Genomic DNA, 21,875 nt, shown 5'->3' on the forward strand with positions numbered 1-21,875 from the left:
TGAGTCTTTGTCGTCACTACACATCCTGTGACAAACTCTGCTAAAGAAAAATGGGCAAATATATTTAGAAATGACCATCCAAAACAGTAGGATAGTGGAAGCATAAAAGTAAAATCCATTATCCAACCTTTTTTGCCTGTTGAAAAATAGCACAAGGCTAAGAGCAAGCTGATTTAAAATGAAAGCTGCCCTTTCTCTTTCCCTCCATTTTCTTGTTTACTCAGACACAACTAAAATAGATTTTATAGCCTCTTTTGGTAGCAGCAGGAGGTAAAAGGCTTGAATTTAGATCAGCCCTTGTGAAAAAAAAGTGCACTTTAGTGTACTTTTATAAAGTGTACTTATTACACAGACAATATACTTATACTAAATACACTTAATTGTGCAATTAAATGCAATGTTTTCGGTGTACTTAACACACATTATATGTAATTGATTTCAAATTTATCACATATTAAGTTGAAATAAAATACAATAAGTTGCAATTAAGAGTGATTTTTTGGAACAACTTAAGTGGTACTTAAATACAACTTTATTTGTACTTTCATAATCGCTTCTAGTGTATTAAAATTGTAATTAAAGTGCACTGCTCAATGTACTGACAAGCAATTAATGTGAACTAAAACATACTTTAATGTCAGCTAAATATACACTTAAGTGTGAATTAAATGCAATGTTTTCGGTGTACTTAACACACATTATATGTAATTGATTTCAAATTTATCACATATTTAGTTGAAATAAAATACAATAAGTTGCAATTAAGAGTGATTTTTTGGAACAACTTAAGTGGTACTTAAATACAACTTTATATGTACTTTCATAATCGCTTCTAGTGTATTAAAATTGTAATTAAAGTGCACTGCTCAATGTACTGAAAAGCAATTAATGTGAACTAAAACATACTTTAATGTCAGCTAAATATACACTTAAGTGTGAATTAAATGCAATGTTTTCGGTGTACTTAACACACATTATATGTAATTGACTTCAAATTTATCACATATTAAGTTGAAATAAAATACAATAAGTTGCAATTAAGAGTGATTTTTTGGAACAACTTAAGTGGTACTTAAATACAACTTTATATGTACTTTCATAATCGCTTCTAGTGTATTAAAATTGTAATTAAAGTGCACTGCTCAATGTACTGACAAGCAATTAATGTGAACTAAAACATACTTTAATGTCAGCTAAATATACACTTAAGTGTGAATTAAATGCAATGTTTTCGGTGTACTTAACACACATTATATGTAATTGATTTCAAATTTATCACATATTAAGTTGAAATAAAATACAATAAGTTGCAATTAAGAGTGATTTTTTGGAACAACTTAAGTGGTACTTAAATACAACTTTATATGTACTTTCATAATCGCTTCTAGTGTATTAAAATTGTAATTAAAGTGCACTGCTCAATGTACTGACATCCATTCTACTGTCTTAAAAACAAGCAATTAATATGAACTAAAATATACCTTAACGTAATTTACATGTACACTCTAATATAATGAAATACATTCATAATTACATTTTTCAAATAATACAGCTGCAATTTCGTGTAATGAACACATCCAAATTTAAATCCTCTACATTTATTGACAAAACAATCTGTAAAACAAATATACAAAAAAAACTTTTTTTTGATGCCCAAGAAAAACCCAAAAAACTATTTACACAAACACAAATTCATTTAGAAAGAGTCTGGAGGACAATGAGGATTATATGCAATTATATGTAATTATATGCATTATTATATATCTCCCTCATTCAAAGGTACCTAAATCTACCCATCACAGAAAATTACCTCACACAACAGATGAATAAATACAAACAAATGGAAAGAAAAGAATCGTTTCATGTACAACACTAAGATTCAAAACTTTGGGTAACGTTTAATTAGTTAACTACTTAATTTAACATGAACCTAGAATGAATAATAATATAAACATTTATTTATCTTAGTTAATGTTAATTTCAACATTTACTAATTAGGGGTGTAACGGCACATGTATTCATACTGAACCGGTTCGGTAAAGGACTTCCGGTACAGTGCACGTGTGTACCGAGCGGTACGAATGCAATCTTTAACAGTTAACAGACGGCTTGTTTAATGAGTGGAACACACTTCAATACAAGTTTTCATAAGAACATATGTATTCTGTCAATTTTATCATTAAATTCAAGTGATGCCATATTGATGCTCTTTAATGTGACATGACAGATCACTGTAAAGACACATCAGTTCAAGCAGCAACGAGGCACGAGTGAATGTGATCACCTTGTCATAGTCAAAGAATAAACATGAATTAACATCAGAAGGTATGTTAAGGATACATTACAACTTACTAAAATGTATCACATTGTGTAATCGTTCAGTGTTTCAACAGCAGAAAGACGTCGATAAAACACGAGAGATGAACTCTTTCACTAAATGTATGCATTATATTAGCCTATATATTCATCATATTCTACTTAACCTGAAAACCTGAAAAAAATCTAACCTATAATTAGATTTATAAGTTAATGCAAAAACGGTCTTATGAGAAGTTTACACGTTTGCATACAATGCAAGTGCAAGTAAGGCCTCCCTATATAGTCTACACTATACAGCATTCTTTGTCATTTGATTAATCAGAAACAACAAGGCAATTATATATTACATTCTGAATCAAATTATAATCTTTGTGTGCCCTTTGTTAGAGTTAAGCTTGGTAAAACGTCCTTCAAATATGTCGCAGCCTCAGATTGGAATTTGCTCCAGACTGAGTAGAAGCTAAAAGATCTGGTGACATTTAGTCATTTTAAAATTTTACTACATCATTTTGAGAGTAAATTAATGGTGTGTAATTGTTTTTGACTGGTTGTATGTTTTATGTTTTTTATGTGACTTTTTATGTATAACTGTACATGCAAACACAGCTGGCTATCTTGGCCAGGACAGGACATTTTAATCTCAGTGAGTTTTTCTCCTGGTTAAATAAAGGTAATAATAATAATAATAATTAGTAGAGATATTTTTTATATTATATTTTTAATTCTTTAAGAAACCTTTAGATTAGGACAATTACAATTTGTTCAGTAAACCAATAAAAAAAGAAGCATTTTTATATTTAGTGTTCCTCCCCGAACTGTCAGCTTTGTGTACTGTTACACCTCTATTATTAATGCAATCTTAAATGTTAATTATTTAATGCATTGTTAACTTGCATGAACAATGACTATAAATTTAATTAACTAGCTTTGAACTATTATTTATTAAGCAAGGTCAACAACTATTAATAAACACTGTAAAAAATTAAATAAAATAAATAAATAAAAAGAAATCACTGTTAGATCATGTTGGTCAATACATTAAATAACGTTAACAAATTAGATCTTATTGTAAAGTGTTACTGAACTTATAAGCTCTTAAACCTTTACTAGCACCAAAATTAGGACCAAAAGGTTTATTCTAAAATCTTTTTCCAGCATTAGTGAATGAAAAAAAAAAAAACTGAAGAACTCCAAAGGCACACAAAATTGTTTGTCACCAACTCTTTTCAAGTTGTTTGGAAAGTGCTGTTTATGTCAATGTCCCAGAAGCTCTCCATCAATAGGAAACTGGCGCACCATCTCTCCACAGTAGATGTGAATGGACATGTTCCAAAGAGGCAGGAAAGCAAAAAAAGATATACCTTGAGGAAAGAAAAAGAAAACGCAAAGAAAAAACTTGTTTATAAAACAGATCTATCCATTATTATAATTGGCTCAATTAAATTAAAACGATAGATGTACAGTTTATATTCACACAGCAGTATCTGTATGAAAAAAAGAAGAAAAAAAAGAAATAGCCATAAGAGGGATCATAAAAATGAGCATGTTGTCTCTTTTTAATCTAGTACTGCCCTGATGAAGCAGTTTATTCTGCATGGTGTGTGTAAGCTTTTGACCACAACTGCAACCCCTATGTGATGAATTACCTCAGTCGTCAGGGTAGAAGGATTGGAGAGGTTCCTTCACGTATCCCACTGAGCACATCATCTTCACTGACACTGGACTTTAAAAATAGAGAACATTTTAATAATGGTTTTTATTCCTACTTTACAGGGAATTAAACATAACTTAAATATAGATAAATAACCCAAGACCAATGTAAATTGAGAAAAGTATTCTTGCATTTTTCCTCATCTTGCCTTGCAAGTTTCAGCTTACCTCGCCCATCTCCATGAAGGATGTTCCTGTATTTACCACGCCTGGCACAGCAATGCTGCGGCTCCATTCCTTTGGGTGTGTGGCCTGTAAAATATATAATGATTAGGGGATCTGTAAATGCACAAGTGGGAATGTATTACTTACAAATGGACAAGATGCAAAGCATTTAAAAGCTAAAGACTTGATAGTTATGTTTTAGCTTGTGTGATCAGTGTCATGGCTGGGCATAAATTCATAATTAACATTAACTTGACCTCATCAAGATGGCTCCGTGATTCCACACAGCTTGCACTGGATCTCCAATAACACATCTGTATTGATCCTACAAAATAAAATTAAAAATAAGCACAAAATATTAAAAACACAAATAGTACTTTAACATCTTACTCTCCAAATGCAAAAAGAAAAGAACATATTAAAATCATTATTTCATTACTGGTTGTTGTTATACGTTAAGTTAATATATGGAATAAATGTATATAACGTTAAATGTCTTCTGTCCATTTAAAAAGTAGGAGATCGATTAAAATATTGTATTTACAGCAGACAAATTCATTGAACATGCCCACACCGGCGATCACATTCCGATTTAAGAAATTATTATAATGCAATCTTAGATACATGAATATGAATAATACAATCTTAGATACATAGGAAACATGATTAATGTTAATTCACCTCCCGAGTCCATATTGCGTCTATCCTATCTGCGATTAAACTAAATAACTACTACACTGTAATAGAGAGCTACCATGTTACGGTGAAAATGTAAAATCAAGAGAGCTTATATCAAGATATACTTACTTGACTCGTTATTTGTAGCATATAATGTCTCATCTGTAATGATCCAAACGGTTCGCTCCTCTGTTGTCTGTTCTCTTCAGCTTCATTTTCCTCACGCATCGAGATGACGCAATCATGGCGGAGGCGGACCGCGCATTTTTCAAAATCATGACGTAGTATTTTTGGCGCATGCGCATTGAAATATTAAGTATAAATATAAAATAAGATATTTCGTGCATTAAATGTTGATTATAAATCACTTATTAATTATCCATTTCTGTTCAGGTTGTTCTAACACACTGTGTAGTTGGACTGTATTTCAGAGAACTTGACTCATTCACCTAACTAAAAGTCAATCATGTTTAGAGTCTGATTAAAATTAAATGTAGCCCATTTTAACTGAATTTTAATGCAAATTAATTTGGTTTAGATTTGTTCAACTTTTTCTTGGAATTAATGCAATTAAATGTGTGTTTAATCGCCATACAACAACATAATATTGAAAGTAGGTTATTCTACACAGATGTAAAGTAGCCTACAGTACATTAGGCAACTCCTCTCATAAAGATTGACAATGTCAAATTATGTAGAAAACTGACACTTGTAGTTGAGTTCATAGGAGCTAGTTATAACATTTCAACAGTATGTTGTACTGGAGTGTGAGCGAGTGAAATTTTGAAGAAAAAAACATTAACCAATGTAAATTTGGACAACTAATTTTTAAAAAAAAATCATTTATTTTCCATGTGCTTTGTCATTAGTCAAATAAGTGCACTTTATGAAACAAACTCATAATTAAAATGGTTTAAGTAAATTTAGGTGTAGACATTACAAGGTGCATTTTTAAAAAGTGCACTTAAGTGTGTTTATAAATATTGTCATACAAGTGTACTTTCTTTAAGTGAAAATTAATTATATATTATTACAAAGCGCACTTATTAAAAGTGCACTAAAGTGTGTTTATAAATATTGTCATGAAAGTGTACTTTTTTTAAAGTACAAATTAATTATATATTATTACAAAGCGCACTTATTAAAAGGGCATTAAAGTGTGTTTATAAATATTGTCATGAAAGTGTACTTTTTTTAAAGTACAAATTAATTATATATTATTACAAAGCGCACTTATTATAAGTGTACTAAAGTGTGTTTATAAATATTGTCATGCAAGTGTACTTTGTTAAAGTACAAATTAATTAGATATTATTATAAAGTGCACTAATTAAAAGTGCACTAAAGTGTGTTTATAAATATCGTCATGAAAGTGTACTTTTTTAAAGTACAAATTAATTATATATTATTATAAAGTGCACTTATTAAAAGTGCACTAAAGTGTGTTTATAAATATCGTCATGAAAGTGTACTTTTTTAAAGTACAAATTAATTAGATATTATTACAAAGTGAATTTTAAAAAAGTGTACTTAAGTGTGTTTAGAAATATTGTCATTAAAGTGTATTCTCTTTAAGTACACTTAAGTGGCACTTAATTTTAATTATATCATATTATCTACAAGTGCAGTTTTTAAAAAATATACTTTAAATATATTAAGTGCACAAAAAATACACTTTCAATACAATTAAGCACACTTCTTTTTCACAAGGGAGCTCATGGTCAAATAACAGTGTAACATTATTGACAGCTGAAACTGTGAGATATTTGTCTGTCAGATCGACTGTTAGGTTGTTGCATCTGAAAAAGTACATTTTATAAAAGTTATTCCCCTCCATAATTTTTCTAGTAAAGTGAATTATTTCTAAAGTAAATTATTCAAAGTGCACAGATCACCATATGAATAGAGTTTTACATGCACAGTCCTATTTCCTTAATGAGTTCATTAGATACTGCCGGCCGAAGCGATCCTTCAGAAGGCTCGACGAGACTCTCTCCGGTCACCAGGTCCCTGATGATTCCAGGGGAAGTCCATTCAGAAACGCGCAGGAGACCATTCGCCAATATCTCCCGTCTGGGTATGCGACCGCACAGCCGTACATGGGCTTATTTGTTTTCTTGTCATTGCTGAAGATAACATATCACTGTACTGTTCAGACAATTACTCTTCTGTGAGTGTGAGGGGGGATAAAGATGTTTAATCTTCTAAGACTCATTACTCACTGCAATGTTAATGGGAATTACAGAGAAGAAGCGAATCGAGGCTGGGGACTTCAAAGATCAGCCACTGCATGTCGAGTGCTGGATTTGATTGTGTGTGTGTGAGACGAGGCTGGTGAAGATGCACTTGATTTTGTCGTTCTCTTTTTTCCTGATTGAATACAGCTTAAATTTAATTTGCATTTTAAAATCCACAATCATTCTGGAGTCTGGACCCCACTTTGGTTTTCTTTTTGAAGTGTCCACATGATATTTTAGCATACTGTCTGCTGTTAGTTAAGAGGGCTGCAGCTGATTTTGATTTTTTTATCTTCCCCTTTTAAAAAGCAAGTATTAAGTTCAGGAACGCTTGTGTCAGCTTTTGGACCTCAGCAACCAGCAGCATCACAAGGAATACTCAAACTGAAGTCTCTAGTCTCCTCATAACCGTAAGCAAGTAAATAATGAGACATATTTCTGAGTCAGCAGGAAAAGTGGCTTTGGCTGCTTCTCATGTGTTTGAGGCCTAGCAGCTGGAAGTGAGACAAATCATCCTGGTGAAAAGACAGTGACGAAGGTGGCTGTTGTTTCATCGTAGTTTCAGATAGTTATTTCTCGAACGGTCTATTTTTAGCAAAGTCACTTATTCACACTCGACGGGGGGATATGGGCAGAGATGGATGGGACTCTGGCATGATGAATATGCCATACACATTATGTGTCACTCCCCATCTCTTCACCTATCAGTCTGCGTGTCTTCGTAGGCCCACAGTGGTATTTGAACACGGTTGAGCGCCACTGGAGCCTGTGAGATGACCGAAAGCCACATTCCGAGCCGCTATTTGTTTTTTTTTGTCGCCCACTGGCTCTCAACCATCAGTCTGACATTCTTTAGATTGTCAAGGACATCTGAATAAATCTTAACAAGCGGTTCTCACTTGAGGTGCTGTCATTTCTCAAGTGCAGCTGAAGGTCTTCCTTTTGCGTGTCTGCTTATGTTAATAAAAATGCCAGTGAAATTGCACAATTCTCAAAACCAATTTTGATTTTGAAAGTCGCGATGATACAGAAGTAGTGACAGATCTTTTCTTCTTGTGATTGTAGCCGAGTGATTTAAATAGTACGAATGTGCAATGTCGTGGAATGTATATGCCAAAACTCATTTTGCCGTGCATATGATACGCTGTTTTTCGCGTGCATATGATACACACTTTATGACGTGTATATGACACGCTCTTGGGTAGGATTAGGGTGGTGGGGTGGGGGGTTCGTACGTATAATACACCATAAGGTGTGTATCATATACACGCGAAAAACAGCGTAGAATATGCACAACAAAAAAAAATTGTTTTGCCGTATACATTCCACGACATTGCACACTCGTACTATTTATACGCATTTTCGTGAGATCCGGCTGATCAATATAGACTGCATTTGCACTAATTAATAATCTAATACATCTTTTTGGTCATTTAAGACTATGTGTACTATAATATCCAATTATGAGCAATACAACAGCATCTCCTCAAGATGTGAACACTTTTTCACAACAGCCAACTGCCAATCAAGTGTTCTCATGTGTAGTATATTTACAGGCAGTGCAAAAAGAATGGTATAATTATATTTAATCTTAGATCTTTTTAATCTTAGATTTTCATTGTTCCCCTTTGTACAGAAGTAAAGTTTTTTGGCTCCTTTCATTGTCTTACTCTCCAGCTGAGGGATGAATGAGTTTATTTTGGCAGAGGGTAGATGGGTCTCTGCTAGGGATGTGTGCAATGAGCACTGTTATTACCGTTTAAGCAAAAATTTTGCAACCGACTAGTTGACTAGTCCCTCGGAGACAGAATATAAATGCAATCCATTTGAAATAGACTCCTTAATCTATAAGAGTCAAATCCCATGCTGAATGCTGCTAAAAATTAGGTCAGACATGCAACATGCTTGCCTTGCATTATGATGATCATTGCCCAGTAAGCAATAGCCATCATTTCAGGCTATGTGTAACCCACTTCTAGCCAAAACAACCTTGAATTAGTTTACATGTAGTTTTTGCCAAAATAACTTATCATATTCTATCGTGTATCATCTATGCACGGAACAATATTTCAGATGATATTAGAGCTACGTTGGTGGATCATGTGATAAATCATGGCCTGACAGTGAGGGAAGCTGGGCAGAGAGTCCACCCACATCTAAACCGGTTCACAGTTGCATTCATCATACGAAAATTCAGACTTGAAAACAAGTATGTCTTCAACTCTCCTCTCCAGACTGTATCTCTACAGTATTTACAGTACTGTACCATATGACTGTATTGCAAGTTGGCTTGTGCTCATTTTGTAACACATTTTTTTTAGTTTTGTGGAACATACAGTTCAGTACATATCACTGTACCATTGAGATTTTACAATACTATGTGTGAGAAAGACCGTCCCGGAACAGAAAATCTGTAGCGCGTTCTGACGGACTGATATCAGAGTTGCCACTTCCTGTAGACTGATCTGACGACAGCTCCACCTGTGTGCTCCTGACACTGTTCAATGTTGTGCGTTCATGCAACTAATGTGAGTAATCATGTGAAAGAATGTTTAGTATACACTTTGTAGCTGTTATTATGAATGTCAGATGTTTAGTGAATTATTGTGATTATGCAAATGACGATCGCGGGCGTGATCGCGGATCGACGCTAATCCGATTAGCCCGCGTTAGGATGATCATGCAGTTTGTTATATGCTGCATCATGCCGTATATTGATGTTTATATTGCTATATAATGTATAACAACAGCTAACATTCGAGTATTCATTGTGATGACTGTTTACCCATTTATTATTACTTTGTGAGGTATTTTGTAGTGAATATGTAAAGACATATTGTATTCATATTGTTTACTTTATTATTTGTTTACAGACCACAACATTACATTCCATTATGTTTCTACCATCCTCACATTGTAAATGGATGTCACTGACTGCCTGACAAATGTTATTAAAGAGAAGTTTGAAGAGGATATCATTCTCCCGTGCCTGATTCTCTTACCGGAATCACTGTCCATAATTGTCCGTCAGCAGAACTGAAAATTAATTAAGGTTGCTAAAGGTGCTACCCCGCAACATTTGGTCCTTCGAGCCGGATCTGGCAACGGTAAACATTATGGACACTGCAGCTAGCGATGCATCAGAGACTGTGGATAGACCCAAGAGACAGAGTAAACTGCCTTCCTATCTGGGTGACTATGAGGTTGGCAACATACCTCCTATGGACCCTCCTCCAATCGCTTCTTCTCGCTGTCACAGCCAACATAAGAGCCAATCGAGGAAAACGTCCCATAGTAAAGCCAGCTCTCGATCTAGATCCAGTTGTCATTCCATCATATCTGGTGTTCATGCTACATCTGCACTCACGAACAGCCAGGCAGCCATAGTAGAGGAGAGATTAAAACAGCGGCAGTATGACAACCTCCTTCAACAGATAGAGGATGACACACTAGCAGAAATAGAGTACCAGAGACTACAAACCCAAGCAAAAGAGGCTCAACATGCTCAAGAAGAGGCTCTCAGAGCAAAAGAAGCCTTATCTAACCAGCTAGAACGACGACGCAAGTTGAAAAAAGCGGAAACTGATTTAGAAGTGGCCAAGCTGGTGAGTTCCTTGCTCAGCCAGGATCCAAGTTTGACAAATACGGAGCCCCAAGCATCGCCAGACACGACTGGGCCACCATCGCAGTTCCCTCATGCCAGCTCAGCCCACTCATCCATATTTCAACAGTCGCCTTGCCCCTCACCATCCATGATGCAAGCCACACGGACAGTTCCAGAGGCACAGAGCACATTAAGGGTCCCACACACCGTTCAGTCCACACCCAAGCCAACTATGCCAGCACGAGTATCAGATCTCACATCGCAATTGTCTTCATGTGTAGTTAATCAAGTCCAAGGAAGACCACAAGCCGCATATTCAGGAGAGAGCATGCCACCTGCCACACAGCAGCCCAGCCCTGTCTCAATGCCACTACCTCAACTCAACCCCATGCAACCAGCAGCAACCCAATTTGCACTACCGCACACAGATAGGGTTCTGATATCGCACACTGTGCCCCCTGTTGCACCCATTGCATCGACCTCAAATGCAAATACTCTGTTACCAAGCCAGGTAGCCCCCCGTACTCAGCCTTTTTCAAGCCTTTCCCATCAGAGAGTGACGGTCTCATCTAACACATCCACCGGTCCTCAACCCTGTCTGCTTCCACCTGTTCCCCAAACTGGTTACATGCCTCAACCCGGAACAGAGCTTCTGATGGCAGCAGCCTACGGTATCCCTCGGCCCACATTACCAGTGTTTGAGAGTGGCACAGAAAGTGACTTTGCATTGTTGAAATTGGCTTTAGACAATCTATTAAGCTACCATACCCACATCAGCGAGCAGTACAAATACCAAGTACTATTGAGTCACCTTAAGTTTGCTAGTGCTCAACAGTTGGCTAAAGCATATATGCACCACCCACAACCATACACCGCTGCTTTGCAAGCGTTGCAGGAGAAATATGGCCAGCCCAGACAGCTTGTACAATCAGAGCTAGGTGCCATCATGAACACTCCACCACTCAGAATGGGTGATACCAATGCTTTCGACTCATTCGCCTTATCTGTCCAATCCTTGGTGGGCATGCTGAGGACGCTGGAGGGACAAAATGGATATGAGCTTATGTGTGGTTCTCACGTGGATCGCCTTCTGGGCAAGATGCCACCCGCTTACCGAGACAGCTTTGTAGAGTACTGTCTAAGTCATGGTATCCTTCAAACTGGCACAGATAGAACCTACACTCTCCCCGACTTAGCGTCTTGGTTACAAACAAAGTCACAAGCGAAGCGCATTTCTAGCCGAGCTGCTGCAGTGTTTCAGTCCGACACAGCGAAGTCATCAGGGAAAAGTAAAGCCACTCCATATCATCGAGAGCGTTCAACACCAGTACTTCTGACCTCCGAGAAATCTGTCAAGCCCTCAGAAATAGCCCAGGTTAAAGCCATTCCCAAGCCTTATTGTCCTCATTGCGACAACTAGTGATGGCCAAATGAGGCTTCCTGAACCACTGAGGCTTTCCAGCCCATTGGTTCACCAAAAGGTTCATTTACCTGAAGCCTCATGAAACAGTGTGCTCCCTAGTGACACCTACTGTGCAAAGCAATGCATCACACACAAATCTATTCATCCTGAGCAACCAAATTATCATAGTGTGGGCACACCCTTTTTCTATTGCCTGTGTATTAATAAAGTATTTTACTCTGCTTGTATTAACCTATGTACACACAACTCACACAAACACACAACTTTGTGTTCTACTATTCAGTAGTTCTTTGGGTTAGTGATGACAGTGAATGCCCAGAATGATTGTAAATAAATTATTGTGAGTGCAGTGCTAATGGGACTGGAATTGTGGAACAGCAAACTGCAACAGGGATGGGAAAAGCTTTCCCTAATACAGTCTAATCTTATAATAATAATAATAATAGCAATAATATATATATATATATATATATATATATATATATATATATATATATAATAACACTAGGCCTACTACTAATATAGGCTATATATATACCTACTACTAATATAGGCTATATACTAATATAGCCTATATAAGTAGTAGGCCTAGTGTTATTATATATATATATATATATATATATATATATATATATATATATATATATATATATATATATATATATATATAATTACGTAGGCTAGTATAGGTATTACAACTAGATATAGGCTAATTTACTCTAATAATCTACTGAACTATGTATAATTTACTCTAATAATCTACTAAACTAAGTATAATGTAATATAATATATAATAAGCTATGATATATATAATGATATCGCTACTACATACAACCAACACCTCAACACCAATGCAAATGCCTACTGCAAACCCCACAAGAGCCGCGAGGTTTCGAACCACTTTTGTCCGAAAGCGATACTCAGAATGAAGCAATGACGTATTCAACAGAAAACGAGGCCTCGTTTGTCATCGTCACGTGATTTTCACGGAAACGATACAAGCCTCGAATCGGGGCTTCATCTGGAACGCCCCTTTTTGCTCGACACAAGCTCCGGAGCCTCGCTTCAGATGTCCCATCACTAGCGACAACAGAGATCATTATCTCAATTCCTGTGATAAATTCAAGAGGTTGACCACCACCCAAATCGTCACATGGATCACAGAAGGTAAACGCTGTTGGAAATGTGGTCGCAATCATTCAGTGGACTCCTGTAACCTGAAGCGGCCATGTAGAGTCTGCAAAGAACTGCACCTTACTGTCTTACATGACTCTGTTAAAGATGCTTCAAGAGCTGTGCTTATGGTGAGTTTGCCATCCACACAAATCTATCTTGACAGACCTAACCGCTCGCAGAAGGTTATGCTTAAAGTTGTCAAAGTTCTCTTGCACAGTGGTGGGCAAACAATGGAAGCACATGCTGTTCTTGATGACGGCTCTGAAAGAACCATCATCCTTCCTTCTGTAATTCAGCAACTTGGGCTATGTGGAGATGCAGAGGTTCTCCCTCTACAGACAATCCAACAGAGTCATACCAAACTTGAGGGGTCCACAGTAACCTTAGAGATTTCTCCCATCACTAAACCGACGGAGAGGTATATCATCCGCAATGCCTTTACAGCCTCTGGTCTATGTCTTGCTGAACACAATTACCCAGTGGCAGCACTGCAGAAAGCATATCGCCACCTGAAAGGTCTGCCACTACAACCCGTAGACAGAGTTAAACCTTTGCTACTCATAGGGTCTGATATGCCACACCTCCTGACTCCTACTCAGCCAGTACGCAGAGGAACATTGGGTGGTCCTGTTGCCATATGTACAAGGCTTGGTTGGGTACTGCAAGGCCCAATGTGTCCGATTCAGCCCCCTAGAGGTCAACAACAATGCCTGCACATTATGACATCTCCGCCACGTGATGAGCTATATCAGCATGTGGAGCGCTTATGGCAAATTGATACCTTGCCATACAACGAAAAGCTGATCACAAGATCAAAGCAGGACCAACACTGCTACAACCTCTTACAGTCGGCTACGGTCAGAGTGAACGTGGACAGTGTTCAGCGGTATGCTACCCCATTGCTAAGGCGTACTCCTATCACCTTGCTCTGTACAGGCAAAGAGGCTGTGCTCCCCAGTCTCAGAAACATTGAGAGGAAGCTGGCCAAGAACCCTGAGCAAGCTCAGACCTACTGCTCCGAAATCCAAAAGCTTGAATCAGCAGGGTACATTGCGAAAATATCTTCAGAAGAGGCAGACAGGTCAACAGAGTCCTGGTTCATTCCGCACCATATGGTGCATCATAACGGGAAAGATCGAATAGTCTTCAACTGTTCCTTCCAGTACCATGGTCAAAGCTTGAATGAACAACTCCTTCCTGGGCCGACACTGGGGCCATCTTTGCTAGGCGTCATACTGAGGTTCAGACAACATGCCATTGCAGTGAGTGGGGACATCAAGGGCATGTTCCACCAGGTACGTCTGTTAGCCGGTGACAAGTCAGTACTGCGATTCATATGGAGGAACATGGATAGGGAAGCTGACCCAGACATCTACGAGTGGCAGGTACTTCCCTTTGGTACGACCTGCAGCCCGTGTTGCGCCATTTATGCCCTTCAGTTTCATGCCCAGGAACACAAAGACACCATGGCTGGCTTAGTTGACATTGTGGAGAACTCGTTTTATGTCGACAACTGCCTTCACAGTACTACAGACCAGGGTGAGGCCAAAGCCATAATAGATGGACTGCGTCAGTCTTTGCTCAAGGGAGGCTTCGAGATCAGACAATGGGCATGCAATATCCCCTCAGTTCTCAGGCACCTTCCAGCAGAAGCCAGGTCAGCTAGTAGCGAGTGCTGGTTGTCTCAGAGTAGCACAGACATGCAAGAACCTACCCTTGGCCTACAATGGAATTGCCTTGACGACACCCTTGGGTATAAGAACCGCTTAGCAGAGCCTGTTCAGCCCACTATGAGAAACCTTTATAAGACGTTGGCAAGCCAATACGACCCACTGGGATTTATCATCCCATTCACCACCAGGGCTAAGACTCTTATCCAGGATCTCTGGAAACAAAACCTCGGCTGGGATGACCCTATCGAACCCCTATATCTGCGTGAGAAATGGTCAATATGGGTTGCAGAGCTTTCCAGTATCACCGAACTACAATTCCCTCGGCATTATGCGTTTGGCGGCGATCACACTCCTTCCACGGTTAGGGAGTTACATGTCTTTTGTGACGCTTCAGAGAGGGTATATGGGTCCGTGGCCTACCTTCGCAGCACAGATGAGAGTGAGAAGGTCCATATTGCCTTTGTCCTGGCTCGATCCAGAGTGGCTCCCCGTAAATGTCTATCTATGCCCCGCTTAGAGTTGTGCGCTGCACTTTCTGGAGCTCAGATGGCCAAAGTGATACAGACTGAACTTACCATTCCCATTCATCAAGTCACATATTGGACAGATTCCACTACTGTGTTGCACTGGTTGATATCAGAGTCATGCAGATACAAGGTCTTTGTGGGGTCTAGAGTAGCCGAGATTCAGACTTTAACAGATGTTACCAGGTGGAGGTATGTTGACTCTGCTCGAAATCCAGCCGACCATATCACCCGAGGTCTCACATTGGCAACGTTAGCAGGACCACACCAGTGGAGATCTGGGCCATCCTTCCTAACTGAATCACAAGATATGTGGCCGCTGACACCCAACACAGATATTGAACCTGACCTGTGTGAGATGAAAAGAGCATCCTTCATGGGAGCAATTACTGTCATTCCCCGTTCAGTACCTTCAGACCTCAGTCAATTCAGAACTTGGAAGGAGCTAGTTCAAGTTACTGTCGAGTCCGCCGAAGGGGCGGCCAACACTGACACACCTTGTGAAGCCTCAAAGTACATACAGGCAGAGAAGCTCCTCTTAGCACAGGCACAGCTTGATTCATTCCCGGACGAATTCAGAGCATTGAAGGCTGGACAGTCCATTCCACCAGACAGCCGCCTGAGTTCTCTTGCCCCAGAGTACGATAAAGACACTGAGCTTATCCGGGTAGGTGGGCGACTTCGCCGTGCTGAAACCCTAGATTCAGAGATCATTCACCCAATTGTCTTAGATCCCCAACATCATATCACAAAGCTACTCATCCAAGATGTGGATCAACAGCTCCATCATCCTGGTGCAGAGCGAGTTCTGGCTGAGCTACGCCGTAGATACTGGGTGCTTAGAGGCCGCGAAGCTGTACGCAAACACCAACATTCATGTCAGGACTGCCAGTTTTGGCGTGCTAAGCCACAGACCCCAAAGATGGCGGATCTTCCTCCCTGTCGGCTACGTCTCTTCAAGCCACCATTCTACTCCACCGGCACAGACTGCTTCGGTCCATTTCATGTAAAAATAGGACGTCGTCAGGAAAAGAGATGGGGGATCTTATACAAGTGCTTAACAACCAGATGTTTACATCTCGATCTCCTTGAACACCTGGACACAGATGCCTTTCTCCTTTCTTTGCGACGTTTCATAGCCCGACGAGGAAAGCCTTTTGAGATACTCTGTGACAATGGCACTAACTTTACTGGAGGTGATCACGAGTTGAAGGACACCTTTAGTCGAATGGCTCCTGAACTTCAGGTACAGCTGGCCAAACAGCAGATCCAGTTTCGCTTTAACCCACCTAGCGCCCCGCACTTCGGCGGAACATGGGAGCGAGAAGTGAAATCCATTAAGACAGCCTTGCGAGTCATTCTTCGGGAACAATCTGTGCCTGAACCTGTCATGCAAACATTGCTAGTGGAGGTTGAAGGCATACTCAATTCCAAGCCACTTGGCTATGTCTCATCGGACATTGCAGACCTGGATCCTGTGACTCCCAACCTGTTACTCATGGGACGTCATGATGCTTCATTGCCGCAAGTCCTTTATGACTCCAACGAACTCTTGGGGAAACGCAGGTGGCGACATAGCCAGGTATTGGCCGATCAGTTCTGGAGTGCTTTCACCCGCTGCTACTTACCAGAACTACAAAGTAGATCGAAATGGAGAACGGATGGCAAAGAAATAGCAGTGGGACAAGTGGTACTGCTAATCGATCATCAACTCCCACGAGCTTTGTGGCCTGTGGGTACTGTAACAGAGACCTATGCAGGAGCTGATGGGAGAATTCGGACAGCCAAAGTCCAAGTAAGAGACAAGATGTACACACGCCCTGTCGTGAAACTAATACAACTTCCCCAAATGACAGATGATACAGATTCTTCGAACGGCCTTTCTTAAGGAATACAATTATCCTGACTGATAATTGGGGGCGGCTGTGTGAGAAAGACCGTCCCGGAACAGAAAATCTGTAGCGCGTTCTGACGGACTGATATCAGAGTTGCCACTTCCTGTAGACTGATCTGACGACAGCTCCACCTGTGTGCTCCTGACACTGTTCAATGTTGTGCGTTCATGCAACTAATGTGAGTAATCATGTGAAAGAATGTTTAGTATACACTTTGTAGCTGTTATTATGAATGTCAGATGTTTAGTGAATTATTGTGATTATGCAAATGACGATCGCGGGCGTGATCGCGGATCGACGCTAATCCGATTAGCCCGCGTTAGGATGATCATGCAGTTTGTTATATGCTGCATCATGCCGTATATTGATGTTTATATTGCTATATAATGTATAACAACAGCTAACATTCGAGTATTCATTGTGATGACTGTTTACCCATTTATTATTACTTTGTGAGGTATTTTGTAGTGAATATGTAAAGACATATTGTATTCATATTGTTTACTTTATTATTTGTTTACAGACCACAACATTACATTCCATTATGTTTCTACCATCCTCACATTGTAAATGGATGTCACTGACTGCCTGACAAATGTTATTAAAGAGAAGTTTGAAGAGGATATCATTCTCCCGTGCCTGATTCTCTTACCGGAATCACTGTCCATAATTGTCCGTCAGCAGAACTGAAAATTAATTAAGGTTGCTAAAGGTGCTACCCCGCAACACTATGTACAGAATACAGTACTGTAAAGAACCAAACCAATAATAATTTGTGGTTACATTTTTCTACAGAATGACTAGAAGACCTTCTGGGGATGGTCGGCAACTCCTGTTCACCCAAGAGCAGGAACTTGCCATTGTGGAAATGGTCAGAGCAAACAATTCCCCCCGTCTCCACCAGTTATGGGAATCAAATTTTTGCAGATAGGCAAGTATTCATCAACATCAATCGAGTTGGCATTACCACGATCAGACGTGTCTTGCTAAAGCACACATTCACATTGAAGCAATACTACAAGGTCCCATTTGAGAGGAACTGTATCAGTGTAAAAAAAAAATCGACAAGAATATGTACAGGTACATAAGTGTTGCAGTCATTTACATTTACAATACCGTATTTAAGTAATCCAGTACAATAATAGCTGAATATGTACCATTGTATCAGTACCACATAGATACATGCAGAGAGGAACATGCATGGGTACCTGAGTGTTGGGGTGGGGGTGTGTGTGTGTGGCGGTTCTGTATGTGAAGTACTGTATGTGTGTTTTGAGTAATGTCAGCCATCCATGCTATGCATTTTTTTCATTGCAGAAAATCTTGGAAATGGATGGAGCTGATTTACATTGATGAGGCTGGTTTCAACCTCAGCAAAAGTAGACGATGGGGTCATAATATAATTGGCCAAAGGGCAATTTTGCACGTCCCAGGGCAGCATGGGGGAAACATCACAATGTGCGTCGCCATAAGTTTTCAAGGGCTACTACACCATCATGCCAAACAAGGTCCCTACAATAAGCAACACGTTTCTCAATGCATTGCATAATGCAGTTATACAGGACATATCAGAGCAGCCCAGGTTTGTTGTTGTCTGGGATAATCTTAGTTTACACCGGGCTGCTCTGCTGCGGGACTGGTTCACCAATAATGTTCAATTTGAAGTTGTATACTTGCCCCATTACTCCCCATTTCTAAACCCTATATAATAATAATAAAAAAAATTGCTTGGAGATGGTACATATATGATTGCCACCACATGCATTCATGCCTCTTCTACAGAAAATGGAAGAGGCATGCAGAGACATTGTGTAACCTCAACCCATGGATGGTTTTGGCACATAAGGTGCTATTTTCCACGTTGCTATGAGGAGAAAATTTTGCTTGTGACGTTGATGAGATCCTGTGGCCAGATCCAACCAGACGGCAGGATCTGTAATCCCACCCACACACAATTGGCCTGGCTTTCTGTATTTACAGTAGTGTATTTTGTTTTATTTTTGTACTTGCATTACTTCATTTACTGTGAAGTATAATACAGTTGTGTACATTATTGAGTTTATGTCATTTGTAACCTTTCAGTACTTTCATTTTTGGTTGTTGTGAAAGTCTTTGTTGTAAAAAAAGAACTACAGTTGTAAGTGTTGCATTGGTTCACAGAATATTAACTGATGAACTGAATAAAAACAGTGAAAATTAAAGACTGCAGTGTTTTATATAAAGTACATTAGTGTGTTGCTGCTAATCCAAATTGTATTCACATGATACAAGTGTGTATTGTTTTGTAATCAGAGTGATATTTTGACAAATAATTGTTAGGTTTTGATAGCAGAGTTTCAATTTGACATAGATGTGAATAGTTTATTTGCCAGTGCTGTGTCTTTGTGTGCTTGTGTGTACAGTTTTGACACAATTAGCCGAAGTTTTGAAAAGAGCCATATAGGCAAAAAACTCTAATAGCAACCGTAGCCATATAGACATGTTTATTCAAATCAGTCAATAGGCAGCGCAGGACCAATACATTCAAACCCAATAGCCTATTATAAACAGATTTCCTCATATAAAAATGAGACCACATAAGTCAACATTGCCTTCATGAACGATCGTCGCTGTCACGTTCGAGTACCCGAATACTCTTGCCCATCCCTATTTTGTTTGAGTAGCATTGGTAACTCAGTGTTTGTTTGTGCTATATATATAAAAATGTTATACATGGTAGCCACATTTGTCTGTTACAAATATAATCAACTTGACATCTACAACACAATCACAGATTATGTAAGTTAATGTCAAACACAAAGAGTTCCGTTGTTACAACATTGTTGTAACAATTGCTAGGGGATAGATGAAAGACTGAGAGCTAATATACTGAAATAAGATCCACAATCTAAATGTATGCATGAGTTTTATTAAGGAACAAAAAATAATCAGTTTTGAATAAAGTGAACAATTGGCTTCTTTGTTTTTGTGTGCACGCTATTCCTGTCATATAACAGTTCAATCACTAGCTATGTTGTCATCCTATTTTATGTGAATTTTGGAATATCACAAAGAAATGCTGGATGGAAGTGCCGAGATGCACATAAATTTAAAAAAATGTACACAGAAAAATCATGTCCTTCCTTAAGGTGGATAATTTTATCTGATAAGAAGACTATGACAAATTATGATGGAAACACATTTAGCACATAAATCCCTCATTGCGCAACAAAAACTTGCGTGATTTTGTCTTAACATGGGATGTTAACTGGACTCATTATAAGGGATTGGTTGTAACATTTATAACAAACTGTTACTACTATCCCAGTTGGCCCTTGAACAGCTATAACTTAGCTGACGACTAGAATTGCCAAGTCGACTTAGTAACGTTTAACGTAACGTAACTTAGCAGTAACATTTAATCGACTAGTTGGCTATTCTCGCACATCTCTGCTTGTACTATACATATTCCAGTGTCCAGTAGACCCACAGAGTAAACATTGACAGCTGTTTACCGCCTCCATCTGTTCTCTCCCTCTTTCCGTGTCTCTCATTACATGGGCAAAGCCATATTTATTTAGCATACTATAATCTCATTGTGCTATGGCACAGCCATCTGTGTGACAGTTCAACTCAGAATGGAACACCAGTTAATTCTTTCATTGAAGTGTTGTGTCCCTTCATAGCCTGTTGACTGACCAGCTTGTATTTGCACGGCAGAAGCCTGCAGGATCCCTGAGGTCCTGTGTGTTAATGAATGTGATTTACAGCTGGTTAACCAGTCAGTCAAGCTTCTTAGTGTCAGCCGTTCTTCAACCTCTTTAAGGGCTCACGTTAATTCCTGTTGTCATACGGCATATTGGGTTTGTTTTCCACCAATGCTCTTTTCTTCCTCCTCTCATCTCTGCCCATTCATAACAATTCCATCCCCGGTGTGTCACTAGGGTTGTGTGAAATCTGTAAGGTCTATAAATGTTAAAAACGTACAAACAAAGCTCAAGCCAACATTCAAAACATTCAATGTTTTGATAAACTTTGCATTTTTAGTTTGAAATACTGTCATTTTGGATTTTATTTATTCTCTTTTTCTTTGCAATACCATTCAAAAGTTATGGGTTGTTAAGATTTTCAAATGTGTTTTTTTTTTTTTTTTTTTTTAAAGAAAAAGTCTCTAATGCTCACAAGGGCTGCACTTTTTTAGTTAACAAATACAGTAAAAAGAGTAATATTGAAAAATATTATCACAATTTAAAATATTTTTTTTAATGTATTTTTAAATGCTTAAAGGGTTAGTTAGCCCAACAATTCAAATTCTGTCATAAATTCCTCGCCCTCATGTCGTTCCAATCCTGTAAGATCTTCGTTCATCTTTGGAATACAATTGAAGATATTTTTGATGAAACAAAAAGTATTCTCGTGGCTTCATAAAATTAAGGTTGAACACTGGAGTCGCATGGACTATTTTAACAATGTTTTTACTACATTTCTGGAC

The 21,875-nt window shown here is 38.6% G+C and overlaps 1 protein-coding gene and 1 long non-coding RNA gene across 2 annotated transcripts; one reads left to right on the top strand and one right to left on the bottom strand.

The window, feature by feature from the left end:
- Window positions 1–1,582: 1,582 nt before the first annotated feature.
- On the bottom strand, window positions 1,583–5,553 carry LOC137084004 (uncharacterized). The gene is made up of 4 exons (XR_010906677.1): window positions 5,002–5,553; window positions 4,198–4,519; window positions 3,966–4,042; window positions 1,583–3,680 (listed from the first exon to the last, which is right to left on the bottom strand). It is a non-coding gene; the product is annotated as an uncharacterized lncRNA (long non-coding RNA).
- A 10,086-nt stretch (window positions 5,554–15,639) lies between these two features.
- Window positions 15,640–18,129, top strand: LOC137084013 (uncharacterized). The gene is made up of 2 exons (XM_067449907.1): window positions 15,640–17,582; window positions 17,928–18,129. The coding sequence occupies exon 1, from the start codon at window positions 15,820–15,822 to the stop codon at window positions 17,395–17,397; it is 1,578 nt and encodes a 525-aa protein (XP_067306008.1). The 5' UTR covers window positions 15,640–15,819; the 3' UTR covers window positions 17,398–17,582; window positions 17,928–18,129.
- Window positions 18,130–21,875: the final 3,746 nt, after the last annotated feature.

This window comes from Pseudorasbora parva, chromosome 1, assembly GCF_024679245.1.
Source record: "Pseudorasbora parva isolate DD20220531a chromosome 1, ASM2467924v1, whole genome shotgun sequence".
NCBI classification, from domain to species: Eukaryota; Metazoa; Chordata; class Actinopteri; order Cypriniformes; family Gobionidae; genus Pseudorasbora; species Pseudorasbora parva.